Source organism: Heptranchias perlo, chromosome 27, assembly GCF_035084215.1.
Source record: "Heptranchias perlo isolate sHepPer1 chromosome 27, sHepPer1.hap1, whole genome shotgun sequence".
NCBI classification, from domain to species: Eukaryota; Metazoa; Chordata; class Chondrichthyes; order Hexanchiformes; family Hexanchidae; genus Heptranchias; species Heptranchias perlo.
Window position 1 is genome coordinate 35,225,952 of NC_090351.1, and position 23,680 is coordinate 35,249,631.

General features: G+C 45.3%; 1 protein-coding gene across 2 annotated transcripts in view; it reads left to right on the forward strand.

Moving 5' to 3' along the window:
• The window catches only part of eps8l3b (EPS8 signaling adaptor L3b), a 70,109-nt gene that overhangs the window by 36,930 nt on the left and 9,499 nt on the right, over positions 1 to 23,680 (forward strand). Inside the window, exons 7-17 of one of the 2 annotated variants that reach the window (XM_068007652.1) lie at positions 2,223 to 2,299; positions 2,863 to 3,026; positions 3,129 to 3,196; positions 7,063 to 7,174; positions 9,981 to 10,048; positions 14,447 to 14,521; positions 14,922 to 15,070; positions 15,751 to 15,892; positions 19,095 to 19,126; positions 21,185 to 21,278; positions 23,533 to 23,643. In XM_068007652.1, the coding sequence (XP_067863753.1) occupies positions 2,223 to 2,299; positions 2,863 to 3,026; positions 3,129 to 3,196; positions 7,063 to 7,174; positions 9,981 to 10,048; positions 14,447 to 14,521; positions 14,922 to 15,070; positions 15,751 to 15,892; positions 19,095 to 19,126; positions 21,185 to 21,278; positions 23,533 to 23,643 (1,092 nt within the window). Of the gene's footprint in view, positions 1 to 2,222; positions 2,300 to 2,862; positions 3,027 to 3,128; positions 3,197 to 7,062; positions 7,175 to 9,980; positions 10,049 to 14,446; positions 14,522 to 14,921; positions 15,071 to 15,750; positions 15,893 to 19,091; positions 19,127 to 21,184; positions 21,279 to 23,532; positions 23,644 to 23,680 lie in introns of both variants that reach the window. The other variant, XM_068007651.1, reaches the window with a different exon arrangement.

Genomic DNA, 23,680 nt, shown 5'->3' on the forward strand with positions numbered 1-23,680 from the left:
AGGAGATCAGACTAGATTGAGATGCTGACTACCATTGAACAGCCTGCTAACACTAATCGTCTGAGCTCATGCTTGTAGAATAGCCACTTGAGTGAGGTACCGGAGGGAAGCTGGCGCCCATTAGAACTGAACCCCAGCTAGGGTCAGCACCTTCAGGAGAGGAGAGGAGTAAAAATACCAAGCCTGATCCTTCCACAAACCAACCACAACCTGCCCTGTAATGGATCCTACACCTACTTATTCATTCACCTGAGGGAGGTAGTTGAGGATTCCTCCAACACACACACACACACACACACACACACTCACACACGCATGAAACTCATGCGCACACACTCACGCATGAACGCACCCTCACGTGCGCACACTTTCACACGCCCACACACAAGCACTTGTGCTCACACAGACTCATGCGTACACTCACATGCACACCACTTTTTCCACCATTGCAAAGTCTAATGCCAATTCACCACACTCTTCAAAATAAGATTTTTTTTCTTAAAAATACATGGAATAACATCTCTGGCTTGGCAGAAGCTCCAAAAAGTGGTCAGTTTTCTTTATAAGGAAGAAAGGATATTTTTCCAACATCGCCCACGAGGCTTTGTATGGTGTGCTGTACATTTTATTTTCCCTCAGCACAGGCTCAGACATTGTTCCCAACACAAACCAATGACTTAGCACTTGTGCAGATATCCCTCCGCCTCTTCTTCAGAAGGCACAGACTCATGGTGGATTATGGGCTTCACATCCAAGGAGACACATCCTTGGGGGAGGAAAGGGTGCAAATTGGCAGAAAAAGTAGGAGGTCGGGAAGAATAAACTAATTAAGATGCACATTAGCAGGGAGAGGAGAAAAAGAAATGAGATACTAGCACTTCTAACTCATTGCGCCCGCATCGGCACTCTGTTAGAGCTATCCACAAAGTCCCAATCTCCAGTTCGTTCCCCCATACCCTTTTAAAATGTTCTTTTTCAAATATTTATCCACTTCCCTTTTAAAAGCCATTATGGATTCTATTTTAATGCCGACATCAGCCCACTCAATGTGCTAACTGATGCCAAGCTGGTAAAAGCACTGAATGAGGAATGCTATTTAGTCCATTGAGTCTGCTCCTCCCAATAGGTAATTTATCAAAAACTCTCCCTAACATACTCAGAGGGAGGCAAGCAGCCATGGATATAACTTCCAAGAAAAGAAAATTGAAATTTCTCCTTGATCCCAAGAGCAATTGAGTAAAAGGTCCGGGATATGAATGTAATAATAACACTCTGCACTGCTCACGTTTTAAGTATGCATTTATATAGCCTCTTTCACGACCTCAGGACACCCCAAAGCGCTTTACAGCCAATGAAGTACTTTTGAACTGTAGTCACTGTTGTAATGTATGAAAAATAGTGGCCATGGGATCTTTTGCATCTACCTGGGAGGACAGACAGCACCTCGGCTTAACGTCTCATCCGAAAGACGGCACCTCTGACAGTGCAGCACTCCCTCAGTACTACGCTGGAGTGCCAGCCTAGATTTTGAGTTCAAGTCTCTGGAGTGGGATTTAAACCCATGACCTTCTGACTCAGAGGTGAGAGTGCTACTACCTGAGCCACAGAAAGGTTTCTGGTTGCAAATGGAAAACTCAACCAGGAAAGCTAAATGTCCGGCATTAGGGAATCTGCAGTCCAGTCATCCCAGCCCTGGTGGGCGAGAGATACAAGTCCAGTTTGTCCTCAACAATTCCAAATGTTAGGACATTTATGGAATATCTTTATTATTGTATCGCTGTTTGACCTACATTGGTTCCCAGTCTGGCAGCACCTTGATTTTAAAATTCTCATCCTTGTTTTCAAATCCCTCCATGGCCTCGCCCCTCCCTATCTCTGTAACCTCCTCCAGCCCGCTGAGATATCTGTGATCCACCAGTTGTGGCCTCTTGTGCATCCCTGATTTTAATCGCTCCACCATTGGTGGCCGTGCCTTCAGCTGCCTGGGCCCTGAGCTCAGATTTCCTCCCTAAACCTCTCAGCCTCTCTCTCTCCTCCTTTTAAAAGGCTCCTCAAAACCCGCCTCTTTGATCAAGCTTTTGGTCGCCTGTCCTAATATTTCCTTATGTGGCTCGGTGTCAAACGTTGTTTGATAATCGCTCCTGTGAAGGGCCTTGGGACATTTTACTACATTAAAGGCGCTATATAAATGCAAGTTGTTGTTGTTGTTGTTGTTGTTGCAGGCTGAACTGATACAGAACGATATTGAGAAAATGATCAGAGGGAAGAAAGAGCAACGAGGGAACCAGGAAATGCTGAGGTACGTACAAAAAAAAAAATCAACTCTTACTTTAGAATAACGCTCTGTGGAAGAGGCCCTTATGGGGCTGCACCCATGAACCTGCTCCATACTCTAGCCTAGAACCCAAAATGTCATTACATCTGTCTCCAGTGACAGTCCCTTTACAGGTAATTAATGGATAATTACGAACCGGATTTTAAATGTCCATCTGAAATTAAGGCTCTTCCGCACTGAAATCCTAAGAATAATACACCAAAGACATTAGGATTATAATTTAAAAAAAGATTTATACATAATTGATAAGCACTGGGGTCTATTAATAGATTCAATGAATAAAATAGTACTTAGATTGTGTATCACATTACTGAGATAATAGTCATCTATGCCACTTGGTAAAGTCACACTGTGCTTTTGCCAGGTCTAATGACAATCAGATCCATTAATAGTTGGATGACGCTATTAACAGGTATTGGGGCAGATTAAGATATTGTCTGATACACAGACTACACTATTAGCTGGCTTCACTATAAACCACTGTATTCAGTCATTGTCTTTGCTGTCTCTCTCTGAAACAATTTCAGAAACAACCTGGAAAGCACGCTCTCTCGTCACTTGCAGCCGCCTCACGCAAAGTCTGCAGCGCCGCCCCCTCTGGAAAGATGGATGCCGCCAGACTATTTACATCCTGCAATGTCAGAGCACGGGAGCTGGGCAGAACAACGGTCCAGGACACCGTCCGAACATGGTGAGAGCTGCAACCCAGTCAACTGGAGCTTTAACCCTTTTGCCTCGTGCTGAGATCTTTAACCCGACATCTGAATTGTTTCATTACAAACTCTTTCAATAGGTTCAAGATACACTGATGACGATACAGAGAAGACATATATGTCAATTTCGCTTGCACAAAGAAATATGGTGAGTAGATATGTTCTCCAAAATATTTTTTTTTCCGCTGGGGATTTTTCCCAACATCTTTCCTTCATATGAATGGCTTGATAACTATTCCCATAAGCAGATTGTTTCCTAGAAGCAGAATCCTGTGATTTTATTCTGCTCTGCCTGTGCTCGCTGACATAGATTGGCCCCTGGTCCACCAACACCTCGATCTTAAAATTCTCAACCCTTGTGTTCAAATCCCGCCATGGCCTCGCCACTCCCTATTCTCTGTAACCTCCTCCAACCCTCCGCGATCTCTGCGTTCCTCCAACTCTTGTGCATCCCCCCACTTCCTTCACCCCATCATTGGCAGCCGTCTAGGCCCTAAGCTCTGAAATTCCCTCCATAAACCTCCTGGCCTCTCTACCTCTCTCCTCCTTTAAGTCGCTCCTTAAAAACGTACCTCTTTGTCCAAGCCTGTCCTAATGTCTCCTTCTTTGGTGTCAGTCTCTGTGTGATAGCCCTCCTGTGAACCGCCTTGGGACGTTCTACTATGTTACAGGTGCTGTATAAATGCAAGTTACTCTTTTGTTGTTAGTGTAGCTCAAGACTAACAATTAACTCTAATCACAGTAAATTGCATACTGGAGAGTACTTAGGATGCCCACCACAAATCCGGGGGTGGGGGAGGGGGGTGATTTGTAACTTTGCTGCCTGGGAGGTCACCATGGCAAAGTGAATCGTCCGTCCATTATAGAACACGCCCGATATTCATTCCATTGGCTCCAGTTCACAAGGGATTAATGTACACTTCAGAATTCCTCCTCCAGCATCACTTACAGCCTCGTGGACTGAACCAGCTTCTTTAGGTGAATCAGATTAGCTTTCTGACGCTCTTCAGTCTCAAAGTGTACCTTTCAGGACGAAATAGTACATGCGGAATATGTAAGTCTCAAATACCCAGGGAGCCTGGTGTGTCCTCACCAGAACTAAAAACCAGCAGCTGGGACTATAATGTTTACCATAGAACCATAGAGAAGATACAGCACAGAAGAGGGCCCTTCGGCCCATCGTGTCCGTGCCAGCTCAAAGAAAAACCAGGTGCCCATTCTAATCCCACCTTCCAGCACCCGGTCCATAGCCCTGCAGCTTATAGCACTTTAGGTGCAGGTCCAGGTACTTTTTAAAAGAGTTGAGGGTCCCTGCCTCTATCACCAATTCGGGCAGTGAGTTCCATACACCCACCACCCTCTGGGCAAAAAGGTTTCTCCTCATGTCCCCTCTGATCCTTCCGCCAATCAGTTTAAATCTATGTCCTCTAGTTCTTGAGGAAGTTCTTATCCTGTTTTTTTTGGTGTGAAGCCATTTCCTTTGAAGCTGTCAAAAAATATTAAGAGTCTTCCGACTTTGGTCGACGATAGGATAATGGCCTGTAACAGTTTGGATTTCTTTACTAGCATTTTAAATTATTTTTTTTGCCAATTACTTTTAACGCAGCGAGTTCTTACGATCTGGAATGCACTGCCTGAAAGGGTGGTGGAAGCAGATTCAATAGTAACTTTCAAAGGGGAACTGGATAAGTAATTGAAGGAGAAAATTTGTAGAGTTATGGGGAAAGAGCAGGGTAGTGGGACTAATTGGATAGCTCTTTCAAGGAGCCGGCACAGGCACGATGGGCCGAATGGCCTCCTTCAGTGTTGTATGATTCTACGATTCTGCTTTCCCCCATTAAAGGGAATCATTGATCTGCAGACAGCAACCTTGCCTGATTCGTGCAGCTGGAGCGTTTCTGGTCCATCCGACTGAGCAAAAAAAGATCAGCCTCCATTTTAAATAATAGCTAATTCAAATGTAGAGAACCAGAGAGACATTCCCACTTTGTTGCACGGTTATGTCTTGTATTTTTGCTCTCCCAATTTCCTCCCCTCCTTCTAGAAGGTGCTGACTCGTACTGGTGTATGGTTCTACAGGTATTGAACTGCACCCCAATACCTCACACTTGTGACTATTCATCTTGTGAGAGTCCAAACAGTGAGTTTCAGCAGGTGGGGTCCCATAGTCAAACCAAATCCTATCCTCACACGATAGCCCCACCAAACCATTTTCCATCCGGAGTTATGGAATAGTGAGCAGGAGCTCTGGTTGTTTTTTTTTTCCCTTCCCTAGCCCAGGAACGTAGGGACAGGAGGAGGCCATTCAGCCCCTCGACCCTGCTCCGCCAGTCAATTAGATCAGGGCTGATCTGTACCATTACTCCTGCCTTAGCTCCATATCCCTTGAAACCTTTACCCAACAAAAATCTATCGATGTCAGTCTTGAAAGCTCCAATTGTCCTCCAGCATCGACAGCCTTTTGGGGGAGAGAATTCCAGATTTCTACTACCCTTTGTGTGAAAAAGTGCTTCCTGATTTTTCTCCTAAATGGCCGAGCTCTAATTTTTAAATTATGTCCTCTTTTTCCTAATTTCCCCACCAGAAGAAATTGTTTCTCTGTATCTACCCTATCGAATCTTTTTAACATTTAAAACCCCTCAATCATCTATACTCAAGGGAATACAAGCCAAGTGGAGTGTTGGGTCTAATTGTATCAACTCTACAAGTGGCCTGGCTGAAAGCAGTCAGCACAGCACAGACTGGATCTCGAACCTGAGATCTTCCTGGATTGTCAATGCACCTACTAACCAAGCCACTAGGAGAACGGCTGTTACATTAATGATGCTGGTTCAAAGCTCTGATTCACCATAGGTGAAAGTGTAAAAGTTGCACAGTTAATCTGTCAGTTTACACTGGAGGAAATGGAGCTGTCTTCACCTGACCATGACACCAAGCACTGTAGCCATTTCTGCTGTAACTTAAAGCAGGTTAAGTGCCATAACCTCCAGCCAAAGTCCTTCTACGCTATAACCTATGGCTATGTTGAATCCTTCATTCCTTCTCCACAGCCCATTGAGCTTTGAAGAATTCATAACAAACGCATCTAAAGGGTCTGCATGAGATCACGAGTGGTACATCCAAGCCTGACCTTTCACTGGATTTTGGCTTCTAACGGTGCTTGGAGGCAGAGCCTCTGTTGTTGATGATATTCATTGGCTGCAGGATGCTGTGTGATGCCTGAGCAAAACAGCCTTGCACTGCTGTTGATAAAAGCCATTTGGGTTGAAATTGTGCTGTGTAATGTTATTACATTGCAACATAGGAATGTACAGGGCTGGGAAATATCATTGTAGTTCCAGTGTTAATGTGTTCATATGGAATTTCTTTTCTCTGTTGCTTTGACTCATCTATTTTAAACTGGTCAATGTCTTTGAATGTCAGCTGTGGCTCAGTGGTAGCACTCCTGCCTCTTAGTCAGATGGTCATGGGTTTAAGCCCCACTCCAGAGACTTAAGCGCATAATCTAGGCTGACACTCCCAGTGGCGTACTGAGGGAGTGCTGCACTGTCGGAGATGCCGTCTTTTGCATGTTAAACCGAGGCCCCATCTGCCCTCTCAGGTGGACATAAAAGACCCCATGATACTATATCGAAGAAGGGCAGGGGAATCCTGGCCAATATTTAGCCTTCAGCCAATATCACTAAAACAGATTAGCTGATCATTATCACATTGCTGTTTGTGGGAACTTTCTGTGCGCAAATTGGCTGCCGCGTTTCCTACATTACAACAGTGACTACACTTCATTGGCTGTAAAGCACTTTGGGATGTCCTGAGGTCGTGAAAGGCGCTATATAAATGCAAGTCTTTTTCCTTTTCTCTTTATCAAAATAGCAGATAATGGAATTGCATATCAACATGGTCGCAAGCTTGTTGCTAAAATGGCCCAGTGCAATTACAACCCAATTATTGCTCACATGGAATGATTGCTGACTAGTTTGCTATCTGAGGTGTGGTCTCTTTCCTTCCTGACAGGATATCTTCAATCACATCTTAGATGACGTTGAGCTGTTTAACGATAAAATTATTCAAGCCATTTACTCCAACCCTCAGAAGAAGAAAAAGAAGAAATCAAAAAAGAGTAAAGGTAAATAGTGCATAATGAAGGGTCCTTGCATCCCTGATTTAGTTACAATGGAAATGGCTTTCAAATGTCCTCGGTATCCCAGTTATGAAAAAAGCAGCATTATCCTTACTCTATTATTGATATTTTCTGAAATCCTACAGCGGTTTCTAGCTTGCGAGCCAAGAAATGTTGAAGCCAAAGGTTTAACTTCTAATACTTGAAACTTGCCTCAAGTTTCGTCAAACACTCCACATTCCAGTGAGAATTTTAGAATTAACCCCTGCCACACTCTTGAGGTATATTTCGTGATTGGCGTTGTTTTTGGGACGAACTTTCAAAAATAAATGCTCGAGCCAAATTCACGTCTCTGCTATTTTAATGCTGACGTTAACCCAGTTAAACTAATCGGCGGTGTTTGTACCAAAACAATGCGATGGAAAATGTACCGAAAGCCACCAAACGTCCTTCATTAGTGGGGAATCACACTTCATACACCAAATGTTCGACTGACCGATGTATGTGCCTAGTAGCTATAGCAACGGACTAGCTAACCCAGAGGTTGTGAGGTCAAATCTCACCCTGTCAAGTTGTGAAAGTGAATTCAATAAATCCGGTTATTTTTTTGAGCTGGCACCTGAAAAACAAATGATCTTGAAAGCCACTAGGATGTCATAAAAACCCAACTGGTTCACGAGTGTCCTTCAGGGAATGGAACCTGTCACCTCTACCTAGGTCTGGCCTACGTGTGACGTCAGTCCCCACACTATGTGGTTGACTCTTGGTGCACTCAGGGCAATTAGGGATGGGAAATAAATACTGTCTTGTCAGCGATGTTCACATTCCAAGAATAAATGGGAAAAAAAATTCAGAATGTATAGTGAAGGACTTGTACTGCACACTTTGTGCTCAGGAAGTGCATTTAAAGGTAGAAAGGTGTGTTTAGAAATGTATCTGATACTCAGTGCTTGGCAGATGCCTTTACCCTGTCACACAGTCTCCCACTACCTTTAATAGAATCATACAGCACAGGAGGAGGCCATTCGGCCCATCACGTCCGTGCCAGCTCTTTGAAAGAGCTATCCAATTAGCCCCACTCCCCCTTGCTCTTTACCCATAGCCCTGCAAATTTATCCTTTTCAAGTCATAGAATCATAGAATCATAGAAGTTACAACATGGAAACAGGCCCTTCGGCCCAACATGTCCATGTCGCCCAGTTTATACCACTAAGCTAGTCCCAATTGCCTGCACTTGGCCCATATCCCTCGATACCCATCTTCCCCATGTAACTGTCCAAATGCTTTTTAAAAGACAAAATTGTACCCGCCTCTACTACTGCCTCTGGCAGCTCGTTCCAGACACTCACCACCCTTTGAGTGAAAAAATTGCCCCTCTGGATCCTTTTGTATCTCTCCCCTCTCACCTTAAATCTGTGCCCCCTCGTTATAGACTCCCCTACCTTTGGGAAAAGATTTTGACTATCGACCTTATCTATGCCCCTCATTATTTTATAGACTTCTATAAGATCACCCCTTAACCTCCTACTCTCCAGGGAATAAAGTCCCAGTCTGTCTAACCTCTCCCTGTAAGTCAAACCATCAAGTCCCGGTAGCATCCTAGTAAATCTTTTCTGCACTCTTTCTAGTTTAATAATATCCTTTCTATAATAGGGTGACCAGAACTGTACACAGTACTCCAAGTGTGGCCTCACCAATGCCCTGTACAACTTCAACAAGACATCCCAACTCCTGCATTCAATGTTCTGACCAATGAAACCAAGCATGCTGAATGCCAATAGTTTTGTTTCCTTTCTCAATGTTTCTTTGCCTGTTTTTTTTCTTGTCCCCACTTCCCTTTAGATTTTTGATCAGTTCCGACCCATGAGTTGGTTTGAAGTGTATCAGTGAAGTAAAAAAAAAATGCTGTAAATGTGAACTAAAACCAGAAAATTATGGTAGTGCACAGCAGGTCAGTCGGCATCTGAAACAGAGAAACAGGTTGGAGGAGATTCCCCCCTTTCAGGTGCTGAGCACGTTGGTATTTTCTATTTTTATTTTATTGATGACACGGGGACCATTTCCCCCAGCAGTTAGCTTCCCCCTTTTTTTGTATTTTTGCAAGCTCTTTGGGGAACACTCGTTGCTCCAGCAAGCTATAGGGAAGATTAAGTGGTGACTTGATTGAGCTTCTTAGGATTTCGAAAGGAATTGATACAGTAGGCGGAGAGAAGCTTTTTCCGCTGGTGGGGTTCTGGGATAATGGGACATAACCTTAAAATCAGAGCGTGACCATTCAGGAGAGAAGTTAGGAAACATTTCTTCACGTAAAGGGTGGTCGAAGTGTGGAACTCTCCAACAAAAAAAGCAATAGGTGCGAGCTCAATTAATAATTTTAAATCTGAGATCGATAGATTTTTGCTAGCCAAGGGATATGGAGCCAGGGCGAGTGGATGGAGTTAGGATACAGATCAGCCATGGTCTCGTTGAATGGCGGAACAGGCTCGAGGGACTGAATGGCCAACTCCTGTTCCGATGTTCCTAAGCTCAGGTGAGCAGTGCGACCACATCCAACATGTCTCCAACGGGAATCAGGAAATTGATCCAAAATACAACCCTAGTGGACATGGTGCTCAGTCCAATCATGGCCCTCCACGGATTGAGACTGGCAGTGCCAATCCAAACTGGAGGTCGCCACAATTCCGCAATTTAAAATATCGGTCGCTGTTGTGCTTCTGGTGAGCTGGCAATGGAATGTTGCCATCCTAGTAAACTGGCAGCTGAGTGCGGCCTTCCTGTGACCCTACACTAACATGTGTATCTTTCTCTGCAGAAGTACTGCCTCCTGAGGAAGAATATGTGAGCTGTCTGCAGAAGATAAAATATGGCATTAATTTACTGGTAAGTACTAGAGTGGAGGAAGACAACTGGATAGTATCATCATGAAAGTTGGAAAAAAAAAATCAATTGCTGAAACATACAAGTTTAAACATTGCAGATTATCTTTTGAAAAAGGTTTACAAGGATGATACCAGAACTGAGAAGTTGTAACTATCAGGAAAGATTGAGCAGGCTGGGGCTCTTTTCTCCAGAAGAGAGAAGGCTGAAGGGTGACCTGATAGAGGTCTTTAAGATTATGAAAGGATTTGATAGGATAGATGTAGAGAAGATGTTTCTACTTGTAGGGAAGACCAAAATTAGAGGCCATAACTATAAGATAGTCACTAATAAATCCAATAGGGAATTCAAGAGAAACTTCTTTACCCAGAGAGTGGTTAGAATGTGGAACTCGCTACCACAAGGAGCAGTTGAGAAGAATAGCATAGATGCATTTAAAGGGAATCTAGATAAACACGAGGGAGAAAGGAATAGAAGGTTATGCTGATAGCATTAGATGATGAAGAGGGGCGGGAGGAGGCTCGTGTGGAGCATAAACACCGACATAGACTAGTTGGGCCAAATGGCCTATTTGTGTGCTGTACATTCTACGTAATTCTATATAATTCTTGAACATGTGAAGCTGTGAGTATGCACCACTGTGATAGCCACCAACCTGTGCCTTCTCTGAGTGAGAGTTCTAACTTTTTACCAAACTAGGTGGAATCTCATGGAACTGGGTTAAGACTACTCCAGACGCACTTCATGTAGGACCCTTACAGTCAATAGACAGGACAGATTTTCATTCCATCAGCCTGGACTGGACGAAGCCAGATCCCGGATGCAATGGATTAACTCTCTGCACCAGATCCCGGATGCAATGGATTAACTCTCTGCACCAGATCCCGGATGCAATGGATTAACTCTCTCCACCAGATCCCAGAGGCAACGGGATAACTCACTGCATTAGATCCCAGAAGCAACGGGATAACTCACTCCACTAGATCCCAGAGGCAATGAGATAACTCACTCCACTAGATCCCAGAGGCAATGAGATAACTCACTCCACTAGATCCCAGAGGCAATGAGATAACTCACTCCACTAGATCCCAGAAGCAACGGGATAACTCACTCCACTAGATCCCAGAGGCAATGAGATAACTCACTCCACTAGATCCCAGAAGCAACGGGATAACTCACTCCACTAGATCCCACAGAGGCAATGAGATAACTCACTCCACCAGATCCCAGAGGCAATGAGATAACTCACTCCACTAGATCCCAGAGGCAATGAGATAACTCACTCCACTAGATCCCAGAGGCAATGAGATAACTCACTCCACTAGATCCCAGAGGCAATGAGATAACTCACTCCACCAGATCCCAGAGGCAATGAGATAACTCACTCCACTAGATCCCAGAGGCAACAGGATAACTCACTCCACTAGATCCCAGAGGCAATGGGATAACTCACTCCACTAGATCCCAGAGGCAACAGGATAACTCACTCCACTAGATCCCAGAGGCAGTGATAATTAACTCCACCACCACATCCCAGAGGCAGTATGTTAACTCAATGCACCACCCAGTCCCTGAACCTTTATTGATCTATGTTTCTATCTCAGTAAGCAGCATGTAAAGTTCAAGATTAGAGCCAGGATTTGCTAAACAGACCATGGTGGGATTTAATTTCGAGCAATACTGTATTCATTATTCTGGAAGAGATGCCACTCTGATTTGTAATGAAAAAAAAATTATCAAAAAAGTTGCCCCTAGCTGCAGCAGTGATAAGATTGTGCTTCAGAAAGATTATTGTATTAATGAAGCCTGATTCAGGGACTTGTGAGTGTCACAGGGAAGGATTAAGAACTTTGACTTCCCACTACAAATCTGCCCTTTCTAATGGATATTAGAACATAAGAACATAAGAAATCGGAGCAGGAGTAGGCCAAACGTCCCCTCGAGCCTGCTCCGCCTTTCAATAAGATCATGGCTCATCTTCGACCTCAACTCCACTTTCTTGCCCGTTCCCCATGTCCCTTGATTCCCCTAGAGTCCAAAAAATCTATCTATCTCAGCCTTGAATATACTCAACGACTCAGGATATTCTGCATTCTGGTTCTATATTCATTACATTTCCTTTCTCTATTCGCGACTGTCTCTCTTGATCAAGCGTGGTTAAGAATAACTTTGATTCACCAGCAAAGTGATTTTGTTGAGTCACTCGCTTAAATCAAAATCATCAAATAAGCAGATTGTTCCATCAAGCCAGAGGGTGGGTTTTTGTCGTGAGAATGAAATGCTCAAAACGTAAGGAAATATTAACCCAACTTTCTTCACAAAACATTCTCTGCAATAGTACTCTGTTACCAGAGAGTTCTTACTTACATACCATGTTTTCTGGACTGTCCATCCAAACCTCTTATTTGAATAGTAGGACAGTCCTTCCAGGATTTCCCTCCTTTAGGCTACTCCTCTCTCTGCTGTTCTTGTTGTGTTCTCCCAGACACACATCTATTAATATATTAAGAGTCTTGCATGTGGGGTGCACTTCCTGTAAGTGCCACACTTACTTCCTGGAACAATTTCTCCCATCACACATTGTCAATAACACCTCTACTGTTATAAAACAGTGTCTCACCATGAGACACACCAGGGTAGATTTGCTGGTAATTAAACTGCCTCTCCCAAATCATTCCGAATATACCACAAAATAAGAAAGCGATGCAAAATTCCAAATGCAAAGTTTCACTTGTCACATCATAGAATCATTACAGCACAGAAGGAGGCCATTCGGCCCATCGAGCCCGTGCCGGCTCTTTGTAAGAGCAATCCAGTTAGTCCCATTCCAAAAGCAAATTCCAGAATCAGCAGTGTTAAAGGATGGAATGCCGTGTATACTCATCATGGCTGTGGCGGGAATGCACTCTCACGGAGGCTGGACCCTCTCTGAAGCTCCCAGTGACTGAGCTAAACTCTCCTGGGGTGTAGGCTCTCCTGGGGGCTGCACTGAACTTCCCCATAGGCCATACCTGCTTGGAAACTTATGCACTCGGTGAGAGTCAACGTGTACATCTCATCGTGCAGACGCTATGCCTCTCATTGCTGCATTCTTTGTAAGTTAAAACTAAAAACATGGGAAGCAAACTGAGTAATTTCCCAGGAATTTGTGGTCTTTTCTGGTCTCTGGTGCATCCCAGACTCCCTTTGCCCCTCCCTAAACCTCACCACCTCTTTCTCCTCCTTGAAGACGCTCCTTGAAACCTACCTTTTTATCACCTGATTTTTGTCACCTGTCCTAATGTCTTGTTCTTTTGTTTGATTATGCTCCTGTGAAGCGCCTTGGGACGTTTTATTACGTTAAAGGCGCTATATAAATGCAAAGTTGTTATTGTTTTGTTCCTGCTGGACTAGGTGGTGACTCATCCGTGTAACACCAGTTCTATCTATTAAAGCCCCTCCTCAAATGAGCTTTGCTGCAGCCCAGGATAAAATTTGCTTGAAATTTTCAAGTTGCTCAAAGTATGTAAACAGATTTCTCCTTTTTTGGGGATGGGTGGATAGAATCTTACGACACAGAAGGAGGCCATTCGGCCCATCGTGCAGAGCTATCCAATTAGTCCCACTCCCCTGCAAATTTTTTCCCCTTCAAGTATTTGTCCAATTCCGTTTTGAAAGTTATTATTGAATCTGCTTCCACCACCCTTTCAGGCAGCGCATTTCCAGATCACAACAACTTGCTGCGTAAAAAAAGTTCTCATCTTCTCACCTCTGGCTCTTTGTCCTCTGGTTACCGATATTCCAGAGTTTTGCTTGATTACCTTTGGGCATCAGGAAGTCTTTATCCTAAACTATCCCCGTGGAAGGAAGAGAGTTCACAAGGCAGGGCCTTCCTTGATGCTCTGCTTGATTGAGCCAAACTCTGTTTGGAAGTTGTACCGAACATTCCCTGAGGGGGTAGATTGCACAGAGGTTGTGAAAGGGAGGATCTCAGTGGGCTGGATGATTTGCTCCCATCTGATGTTCGACTGGGATTGTTGGGATGTTACCGTGGAGACGCCTGGGTGAAATTCCTCCTGTACCACAATGTGGGAAAAGGCCCACTTTACTGCATAATTAATGACCCACTAGTGAAATCAGCTTTAAAATGTTCAATTTCTGAGAATGCAATTTCCTTAGCAGATCCTTTAGAGACCAAAACTGATGCCACGTAATGAAGATCAATAAACTCGTCGTAAGACGCGTTCAAATAAACACCAGCCTGTTGGGCCGAATGGCCTGTTCCTGTGCTGTAAATACCATGTAATATGTAATTGCTCATTGGGTTTTGCTTTCAGCCATTTGCTGGCAGCAGCCTACAGCGAACTGCACTGTTAATTACCGAGTTTCCAAAGGTGTTGATGAATTCTGTTTCCTCTTTAGAGCAAGGTGGAGTCCTATCTTCAGGTACCGAGTGCTGTAGACCTGGTTCACGCTTTGTTCCAGACTCTTGAGTTTGTAAGTAGGTGTTTTCTTTCTCTCCTTTTCCCCCCCTTTAAACAATCCCAAACTGCGCTGCATTCAGATAAGCTTCGCCGTTATCACGGATGCACGTGAGGTAGTAACTTCTCCAGCACCCGTTGAGATGGGCCCTTTAAGTACACTAATTATAATGCGGGGACAGATATCAAAAGGTACGGGCAAAGAGCAGGGGAAATGGGAATGGTCTATAGCGATGGAGGAACAATGGGCTGAATGGCCTCCTTCTGTACTGAAATTTCCCTGATTAGTATCAACCCGTTCAGTTCTGTGGCGTCATCTCATTTGTTGAGGTTTCTCCGCACTTCCAAAATATGCAGCAACTGAGCCAAAGGTCCATTTGCTTTTGCCTTCTTGAAAAATGCATCTATCTCCTCAGATCCTGAGACACATCCCAAAGCCGGATCTGGCACAAAATGTGATCAGCCCTCTTCTGGTCACGGATGCCATACAACTCCTTCGTTCAAGCACGACAACAGAGGAGCTGCACATCTGGAAGTCTCTGGGTGACGCATGGGCCATTTCAAGGTTGGTCAGACAAGCCAAATCCAGATGTGTAATGCCTGTGATTATTAATCATTAACGGGTAGCGTTACTGCGTGGGGGAGAGAGCTTTGAGAAGTGAGATGCACAAAGAGAAGGGTTCAAAAAACCCATCACATTCTATGTTCAGTCTGCGGGTCTGGGCCTCCTTAGTGATGTGACTGCTTAAAAGGGCAGAATGTGACTTGTCAGGACACAGGAGCTCACAACAAACGCCAGCACAAACCTCACTGGAGAATGCCGGTTAACTCGTGCAAATTATGATTTCACGACAATTGTGTGTCAGGACATCGTGAAGCAACTTTACCTTGGTGGTTTGCTTTCCAAATGGAGTTGCTGGTCTGGGTTCACATGCTCAAAGTGACTCCAAATCAGCTCTTGATGTTGTCCTGCACTCCCCCCTCCTCCAGGTCAGTCTAACATACTGATCCCAACATGCTTCCAGGCCAAAATCAGACCACTTGTACAGATCCATGCTGACGCAGCTACCGAGGCTGCCTTTAAGGAAATCATTTAATGGCGTACTACAAGGTTCTGATGAAAGGCCATCGACCTGAAGCGTTAACTCCGTTTCTCTCTCCACAGATGGTGCCTGACGTGCTGAGTGTATTCCAGCATTTTCTGTTTATATTACAAAGTCATCACTGTGCTTTTTAAAACCGCAGATTAGATTGGCCGAACGCTGAAAGTATTCCTGGATACAGTCCTACATTTTCCAGTGGTTGGGAACCACCCTTGCTGCAGTCGCAAAGATCTCCAACACCCAATCAGTACATGAGCAATGGGAGAGAGCAGCTGAAAGAACAGGTACCAATTGGACAGAAAGCCCACTAACACGCTAGTGCTTTTATTAAATCCCTTGTTACAGAGGAAAGAGTCCTGTCAGTATCCTGTCTGCCCAAAAACCAGCAGGAGGTAAGGAACCTTGGTGTAGTTTGTTCTGGGTTTGTGTCTGCAGTGGGAGGTTCACCTCTGAGTCAGAAGGTTGTGGGTTCAAGTCCCACTCCAGATACTTGAGCACAAAATCTAGGCTGACACTTCAATGCAGTACTGAGGGAGACGTTAAACCAAGGTAACGTCTATCTGCTCAGGTGAACTTAAAAGATGCCATGGCACTATTTCATAGAAGAGCAGGGGAGTTCTCCCTGGTGTTCTGGCAAATATTTATCCCTCAACCAATATCACTAAAAACAGATTACCTGGTCATTATCAACTTGCTGTGTGCAAATTGGCTGCCGCGTTTCCTACATCACAACCATGACTACATTTCAAAAGTACTTAATTGGCTGTAAAACACATTGGGACATCCCGAGGTCGTGAGAGGTGCTATGTAAATGCAACTCTTTCTTTCTTATCTGAGTTGGTCCATTAACAGGTGCTGGCAAGGCACAATTCCCACTATTTACGTTTAAGGGTGCAGCCAATACCAGGAAAAATGTGCCTCTATAGTCAGCCGTCCTCATGTGGAGTAAAAGAATCTGTAGACATGAACAGCAAGAGGGAAAACATCAGAGAACAACGTCACTCATTTACAGCTGCTAGCAATTGGCTAGACTGACACTGGGAACATTTTGCTTGGCTGTTCCTTGATTAGCGTATGATACAGGGGACATGGAAAGCAAAAGGGAGAAAGGGAAAAAATCTGCACAGCGGAAAATAAAGCAAGAGAAAGAACATAATCTTCACTTGTTTCTGCCACCAAGCCTCGGAGAGGAGACAGTTTCTTTATTAGGTTGGGCTAAGTCTGATAGATAACAAGGCTAGCTCCCCTGCTGGGTCATTGGGTAACTGCAAGGGCAATGGAGGCCAGGAGGCTCCGAGCTTTGATTCTTGGCTTGTGCTGTTAATTGATAGCAGGTGGGGCTACATTAGTGGCAGTACAACCGGCTTCCCAGGCTAGGGAGGAAATCACCAGCCGGAAGGTGCTGCTCTCGATCGCTAACTACAGGCGTCTCGTGGAAAGTGCACTAAAGTATCTGTGTGGGTTGGTGGGGGGCGCGGGTTAGGACACAAATGAGCTTGGCTGTGATGCCCCCATTGTCAAATAGCTCCTTGTCTAAACTCGCCCCTGAGGAATGACCAGTTAAGACAAGATGCTGCATGTAGAACCATACCCCGGCATGAGTCAGAGCCTTTGGGAACGGAGAGAAAGATTGATGGAAGAACGAAACCTAGGGAAAAGAAGCTGTCAGAGATGCAAACATCATCCTCCTCTGTTTCCTCCTCCGGGCCTTTAAGGAGTCAACAGGAAATGGCGTCACGCGGGTCTGCGTCACGCCCGCTCACGTGCTGTGGAGTCGCGAAACCCAGTCTTAATATGAAAATGAGGGATGGTCGTTAAAATCGGCCATTCCTACCCTTCCCGCGGTGTGGCACGTCCGTCGCCCACTGTCGGATCCCCCACCCCGGTCGCTCCGTTCCCATCTCCGGGTTAATATTGAGGCCAATGAATTTCAGAACAGTGACAATAAGGGGGAAGGAGGGTGAAACCTTTATTCTAGAGTCTAATTAAAGTGGTGGACACACCGAGCATCTCACTGGATGCTCGTGCACGGTGCTCTATGGGGTAAGGCCACTGCTCCAGCCTGTACATTAACATAACCATAGACATACAGGTCTCCTGGTGTTGGAGGCACTCCTAAATAGAAAGAATGGAGACTCGGCACAAGTTGGGGTGGGAACTCTTGGATAAGAAATGTTCACGAGAAGTACATTCCTTTTCTGGGTCCTATTTGTTTTTCATTTCACCAGTTAAAATGTTGAAGTTGGAGCAATCCAAGTGAGGAATATCGTCTTACCCCCATTGAGAAGCTGCCCTCTTGTGGCACTGCTGGTGAACTGCTCAATCTGGTGCATGACTCCCTCTGAGAACGCAAGTAGGTTTATGACGTCAGCCGTAGCTCAGTGGGTGTCACTCTTGCCTCTGAGTCAGAAGGTTGTGGGTTTAAGTCCTACTCCAGAGACCCGAGTGCATATTCCTGGTGGACACTTCAGTGCAATACTGAGGGAGTGCTGCACTGTCAGAGGTGCTGCCTTTCGGAGGAGATGTTAAACTGAGGCCCTGTCTGCCCTCTCAGGTGGACATAAAAGATCCCAGGGCACTATTCTTGAAGAAGAGCAGCGGAATTCTCCCCAGTGCCAACAATAATCCCTCAACCAATATCACTAAAACAGATTATCTGGTCATTATCACATTGCTGTTTGTGGGACCTTGCTGTGCGTAAATTGGCTGCCGTGTTTCCTACATTATAACAGTAATTACACTTCAAAAATACTTCATTGGCTGTAAAGAGCTTTGGGATGTCATGAAAGGTGCTATATAAATGCAAGTTCTTTTCTTTTTTCTTCATGATGAAGAGCCACTTGACTCCTTGCTGTGATATCTACGCAGTGTCCTTGGCCCAACTCTGTCCTCATCGGTGACCTGGGGAAGCTTATCGAATGCTGCTGTTCTTGTTGCTGATGCCACCATTCTCAGCAGAGCGATGACTGGTGACCGAGTCACTGGAAGCAGATGTAGACAGAATTGAGCAGTTGCAGATATACGGAGTGCTCTTCTGAGCCCTGAGTGTGCACTTGATTTTCCTGGCAAGCCAGTGGGTATGTGTGCACCCCATCACCATGCCAGCCTAGTGAATTTGTGGGTGCCCGATGTTCCCAGCAGCTTAATGACAGTATAACTCACATCCGATCTCATGGAATTGCAAAGGAACACCCACGAAGAGCAGCATAATTAGACTTACCAATACAAACAGGGAGAGCTTGACATATGGACCAGACAACAAAATGGATACACGTGTGTATCACAGGAGCCCTGACAATAACCCTGCTATGATTCAAAGTGGTTTGATATTACCTGTATTCAGCCTATCATAGTAACATACTAATTAGGGTAAACGTTTGACTGTAATCAAAAGGATTAAATTAGCCCCTTTTGTGTTGAATTTTTAAAATAATGCAACACAGGTTCTTTTATCCCATTGAACTCTGTCTTTTGTTCTCTCAGCAGATAAGTGACCCACCTGGTGCACCCTTTAAGAGGTGAGTACCATAGCACAAGGTAAATACATGTGAGGGAGGCCATTTGGCCCATTTTGATCATCTATCAAGAAAAAAATACGGTCTCCCTACCACTGCATCTCCTGAATGGTGTCAAGCTTCTTGAGTGTTGTCGGAGCTGCACACATCCAGGCAAATGGAGAGTATTCCATCACACCCCTGACTTGTGCCTTGTAGATGGTGGAAAGGCTTTGGAGAGGGTGAGTCACTCGCCACAGAATATCCAGCCTCTGACCTGCTCTTGCAGCCAAGGTCTTTGCATCATCGATGTTTGCATTCAGGGCTTGGAGAGGGTGTAGAGGAGATTTACCAGAAAGTTACCATGGATGAGGGGCTTCAGCTATGTGACTAGAGACTAGAGAATGGAGAGATGATGAGAATTTTTTTAACGCAGCGAGTTATTACGATCTGGAATGCATTGCCTGAAAGCAGATTCAATAATAACTTTCAAAAAGAAATTGTGTTTTTTTTTATTCGATCATGGGATGTGGGCATCATTGGCAAGGCCAGCATTTATTTTCCCATCCCTAATTGCCCTTGAGAAGGTGGTGGTGAGCCGCCTTCTTGAACTGCTGCAGTCCGTGTGGCGAAGGTTCTCCCACAGTGCTGTTGGGAAGGGAGTTCCAGGATTTTGACCCAGCGACAATGAAGGAACGGCGATATATTTCCAAGTCAGGATGTTGTGTGACTTGGAGGGGGAACGTGCAGGTAGTGGTGTTCCCATGCGCCTGCTGCCCTTGTCCTTCTAGGTGGTAGGGGTCGCGGGTTTTGGAGATGCAGTGCATCCTGTGGATGGTACACACTGCAGCCACAGTGCACCGGTGGCGGAGTTAGTGAATGTTTAAGGTGGTGGATGGGGTGCCAATCAAGCGGCTGCTTTGTCCTGGATGGTGTCGAGCTTCTTGAGTGTTGTTGGAGCTGCACTCATCCAGGCAAGTGGACAGTATTCCATCACCCTCCTGACTTATGCCTTGTAGATGGCAGAAAGGCTTTGGAGAGTCAGGAGGTGAGTCACTTGCCACAGAATACCCAGCCTCTGACCTGCTCTTGTAGCCACAGTATTTACATGGCTGGTCCAGTTAAGTTTCTGGACAATGGTGACCCCCAGGATGTTGATGGTGGGGGATTCGGCGATGGTAATGCCGTTGATTGTCAAGGGGAGGTGGTTATACTTGAAAAGGAAAAATTTGCTGGGCTATGGGGAAAAAGACAGCGGAGTGGGACTAATTGGATAGCTCTTTCCAAGAGCCGGCACAGGCACAATGGGCTGAATGGCCTCCTTCTGTGCCGTATGATTCTATGATCCACTACCCTAACCAGGTGTCACAAGATAGGCTTAGCTGAGAAGGCCCTTCAACCTATTTGGTCTCACCCTCCCTGGGTACCAACCCTACCGTCTTATAGCAAGCAGGTGTTTCTTCAATGAGTCCAGAGTCCTGGCCTTTCTTCCCGTCCATTGCAATCTTTGTATAAAGAACTTCCCGATGTTGTAAGTCGACTTGTGCCCCGATTTTAACTCAGGGCGCAAATCGTTCGGGCGGGGTCTGAGGCGGAGAGCAAAGCGTCCGGGAGAGTTTAACCTCCGGGCCTCATCTGCACAACACCCCCCCCCCCCCACCCAAGTCAGTTTCCCGCCTGAAACCGACGGTAGGTGGAGATTGACAATGTCGGGCGGGCAGGAGACCGCTATCAGGGACCATAGGAACGGTCCCCGGCACTCAGGCAGGTTGCGGGGGAGGGGTTAGCGCCGGGGAACGCTGCTCCTCCTGGTCCCGCGAGGAAAGGAAAGAGGAGTTAAATTTACTTGCCTCTTTGGGCCTCTTTTGGCCCCGGCTCCTCTTCCCGCTAGGTTGCGTGTCCTTTTCACTTGCTCAGGAGAGCAGGTACAATTGACAGTCTGCGGGAAGTCAGCAGGTGGGTGTCTCTGCCGGGCGAGCAGGGTTGAAGTCGCCCCTTTGGTTAAAAGGAAGGTTTTTTTTGGATTACATGAAGAGTGTGCCAGCGTCTGATTACTAACTGGCCACTGCTTGGTCATCACAGGTCACAGAAGGGTCCTCAGTTCGCCAAGGCAATGTACGATTTCATGAAAAGAAATAACAGGGAGCTCACAGTGATGAAAGGAGATGTTCTAGAGGTAAGTAATGTGCACTGTGCTCAGTTCTGGCCTCCATATTATAAAAAGGACATAGAGGCACTGGAGAAGGCGAAAAAAGATTTAGAAGTATGATACCAGAACGGAGAGGTTATAACTATCAGGAAGGACTGAACAGGCTGGGGCAAGACTGAGGGGTGAAAATAGCCCTTTCTGCACTACAAGCATGGTGACAATATAATCTGGAGCTCTTTTCTCTAGAAAAGAGAAGACTGAGGGGTGAGCTGATAGAGGTCTTTTAGGTTATCAAAGGGATTGATAGGGTAGATGTAGAGAAAATGTGTCCACTTGTGGGAGAGACCAAATCTAGGGCCATAAATATAAGATAGTCACCAATAAATCCAATAGGGAATTCAGGAGGAACTTCTTTACCCAGAGAGTGTTTAGAATGTGGAACTTGCGACCACAAGGAGTAGTTGAGACAAATAGCATTGATGTATTCAAGGGGAAGCTAGATAAACACGTGAGGGAGAAAGGAATAGAAGGTTATGCTAATAGAGTTAGATGAAGAGGGGTGAGAGGAGACTCGTGTGGAGCATAAACACGGGCATGGACTAGTTGGACCGAATGGCCTATTTCTGTGCCGTAAATTCTACGTAATGGTCTCAATCAATGGTGCTTTCAGAGCTGAATGATAATGGGGACAAGCCTTGACGTTGAACTTTTTATAAATTGAGAAGCATACGGGAAGGGTCAAAGCATGGGGTGTCCAAAGTGCAGCCACAGGCCCTGGCACTGAAGTCTACAAAGCCTGGGCAATGCAGTCCTAATTGTGCTTATTTCTTACTCAATGGTTTCTTCTGGCACCAAGGTTGGGATTTAAAAGCCTGTAGACTGTAGTAGGAAGGGAAGACCAAGGGCTGAATTGTATTAGGGATTAAAAGAATCTGCATTGAGCAAGTTGGACTATCTGGACTGTTTGAGGCTGCAGAACTACTCAGAGAACAAGCTGATGTGCAGAATGCTTCATAAGGATTCCCCTGATGGGTTGGTGATTAAATGCACTGTGCAGTGCGGTACTGAGCTGTAAAGACAAGGGGAACCTCAAAGTTCCAGTTATAGCAATGGTAAAGGCAGTATCATTGGTCTTAACACCTTCGAATAAGGGAGGGAGGGAGGGGAAAAATATAATCAGCCAGGGTTCCAATTCCTTATCTGTTGGTGCCTGTTGGAAAGTAGCAATATGTAGATGACAGGGACAGGACTGGGCTCAACCTGGATCTCCTCCAGGGTCAAATGACCTGTTTGACATCAACTGTTCAGGCTGATATATGAAGAATAGCGACTTGGGTGCGGTACTGGAGGGCTGCCAGCACCTGTGGACCCCAGCACGAGTCACTGCCTTATGGAGAAGTGGGAAGATTATTGGAAGAAAAATAACAACACAGGTGCTGCAAACTTCCCTGGATATGTGCATTTTTGTCAAAGCACTCAACTAGGTTACTGTGAAACACTAAGAGACAGTTCCAACGTTCACAAAAGCAAGTAGAGATGTGATTAAAACATACCAAGACCAAATTTGGGGAATATTCCAGCATCACAAGGAAATGTTTCTATCAGTCAGAACAAAACAGTAGATAACTATATAATGCCACATTTATTTTAACGTTGCCTTGTGTAAATGATAAAGTTCAATGTGATTCATGCAAACTATATCCCGACCCTTATTTAATCATCAAGCCAGTGCCTCACTTTCCGTGCAGTGAATTTCAGTGCCCATCGAGGTGTGAGGCATCAATGCCAGAGATCAAACAATCTCTCTTTCTGTCACCAGTGTCAGCTTAAGAGCATTTTCAAGTCAGTTTGTAATGGGTTCGATGTAGAGCAAAGCGCTTTTATTCTGTCCCAACAGGTGTGCCTTAACCCCAACCTCAAGAAGAGATTGCATTCCCTCCCCCATACTACACCAGAGCTTATTTCCTACTTCAGCCATTCCCCAATGCCCCTCCTGAGATGGTACCAAATTATGAGTAAGAAGTGGGTGGCGACTGTTCAAAACTCATTTCACACGGGCAGCCAGCAGAGAGAGGAGACTTTCGTTCAGTCGGTCTGGCCTCAGATCCTAAAGGGTTCCAGCCCATCTGGTCCTCGCCGAACATGACCTTGTTCAACCATCATGCTCCTTGGTCCAGCTCCACCTCATCATCAAGGCGTTTAGTTCTGCTCAACTTTGCTCACCCGTTGTGCACTCTGGTCCAGGTGGGCCTCGCTCACTCATGCTGCTTGTGTATTTCAGGTGTTGGAGGCTGCTAAGCAGTGGTGGAAAGTGAGGAACTTAAATGGTAATGTTGGTTATGTACCCTCCAACATCATGCAGCCAGTGAATCAGGAAGAATCCCCCAGTTCGGTAAGAAAACCTTTCACCCCAGAAAAGAAAAAGTGTT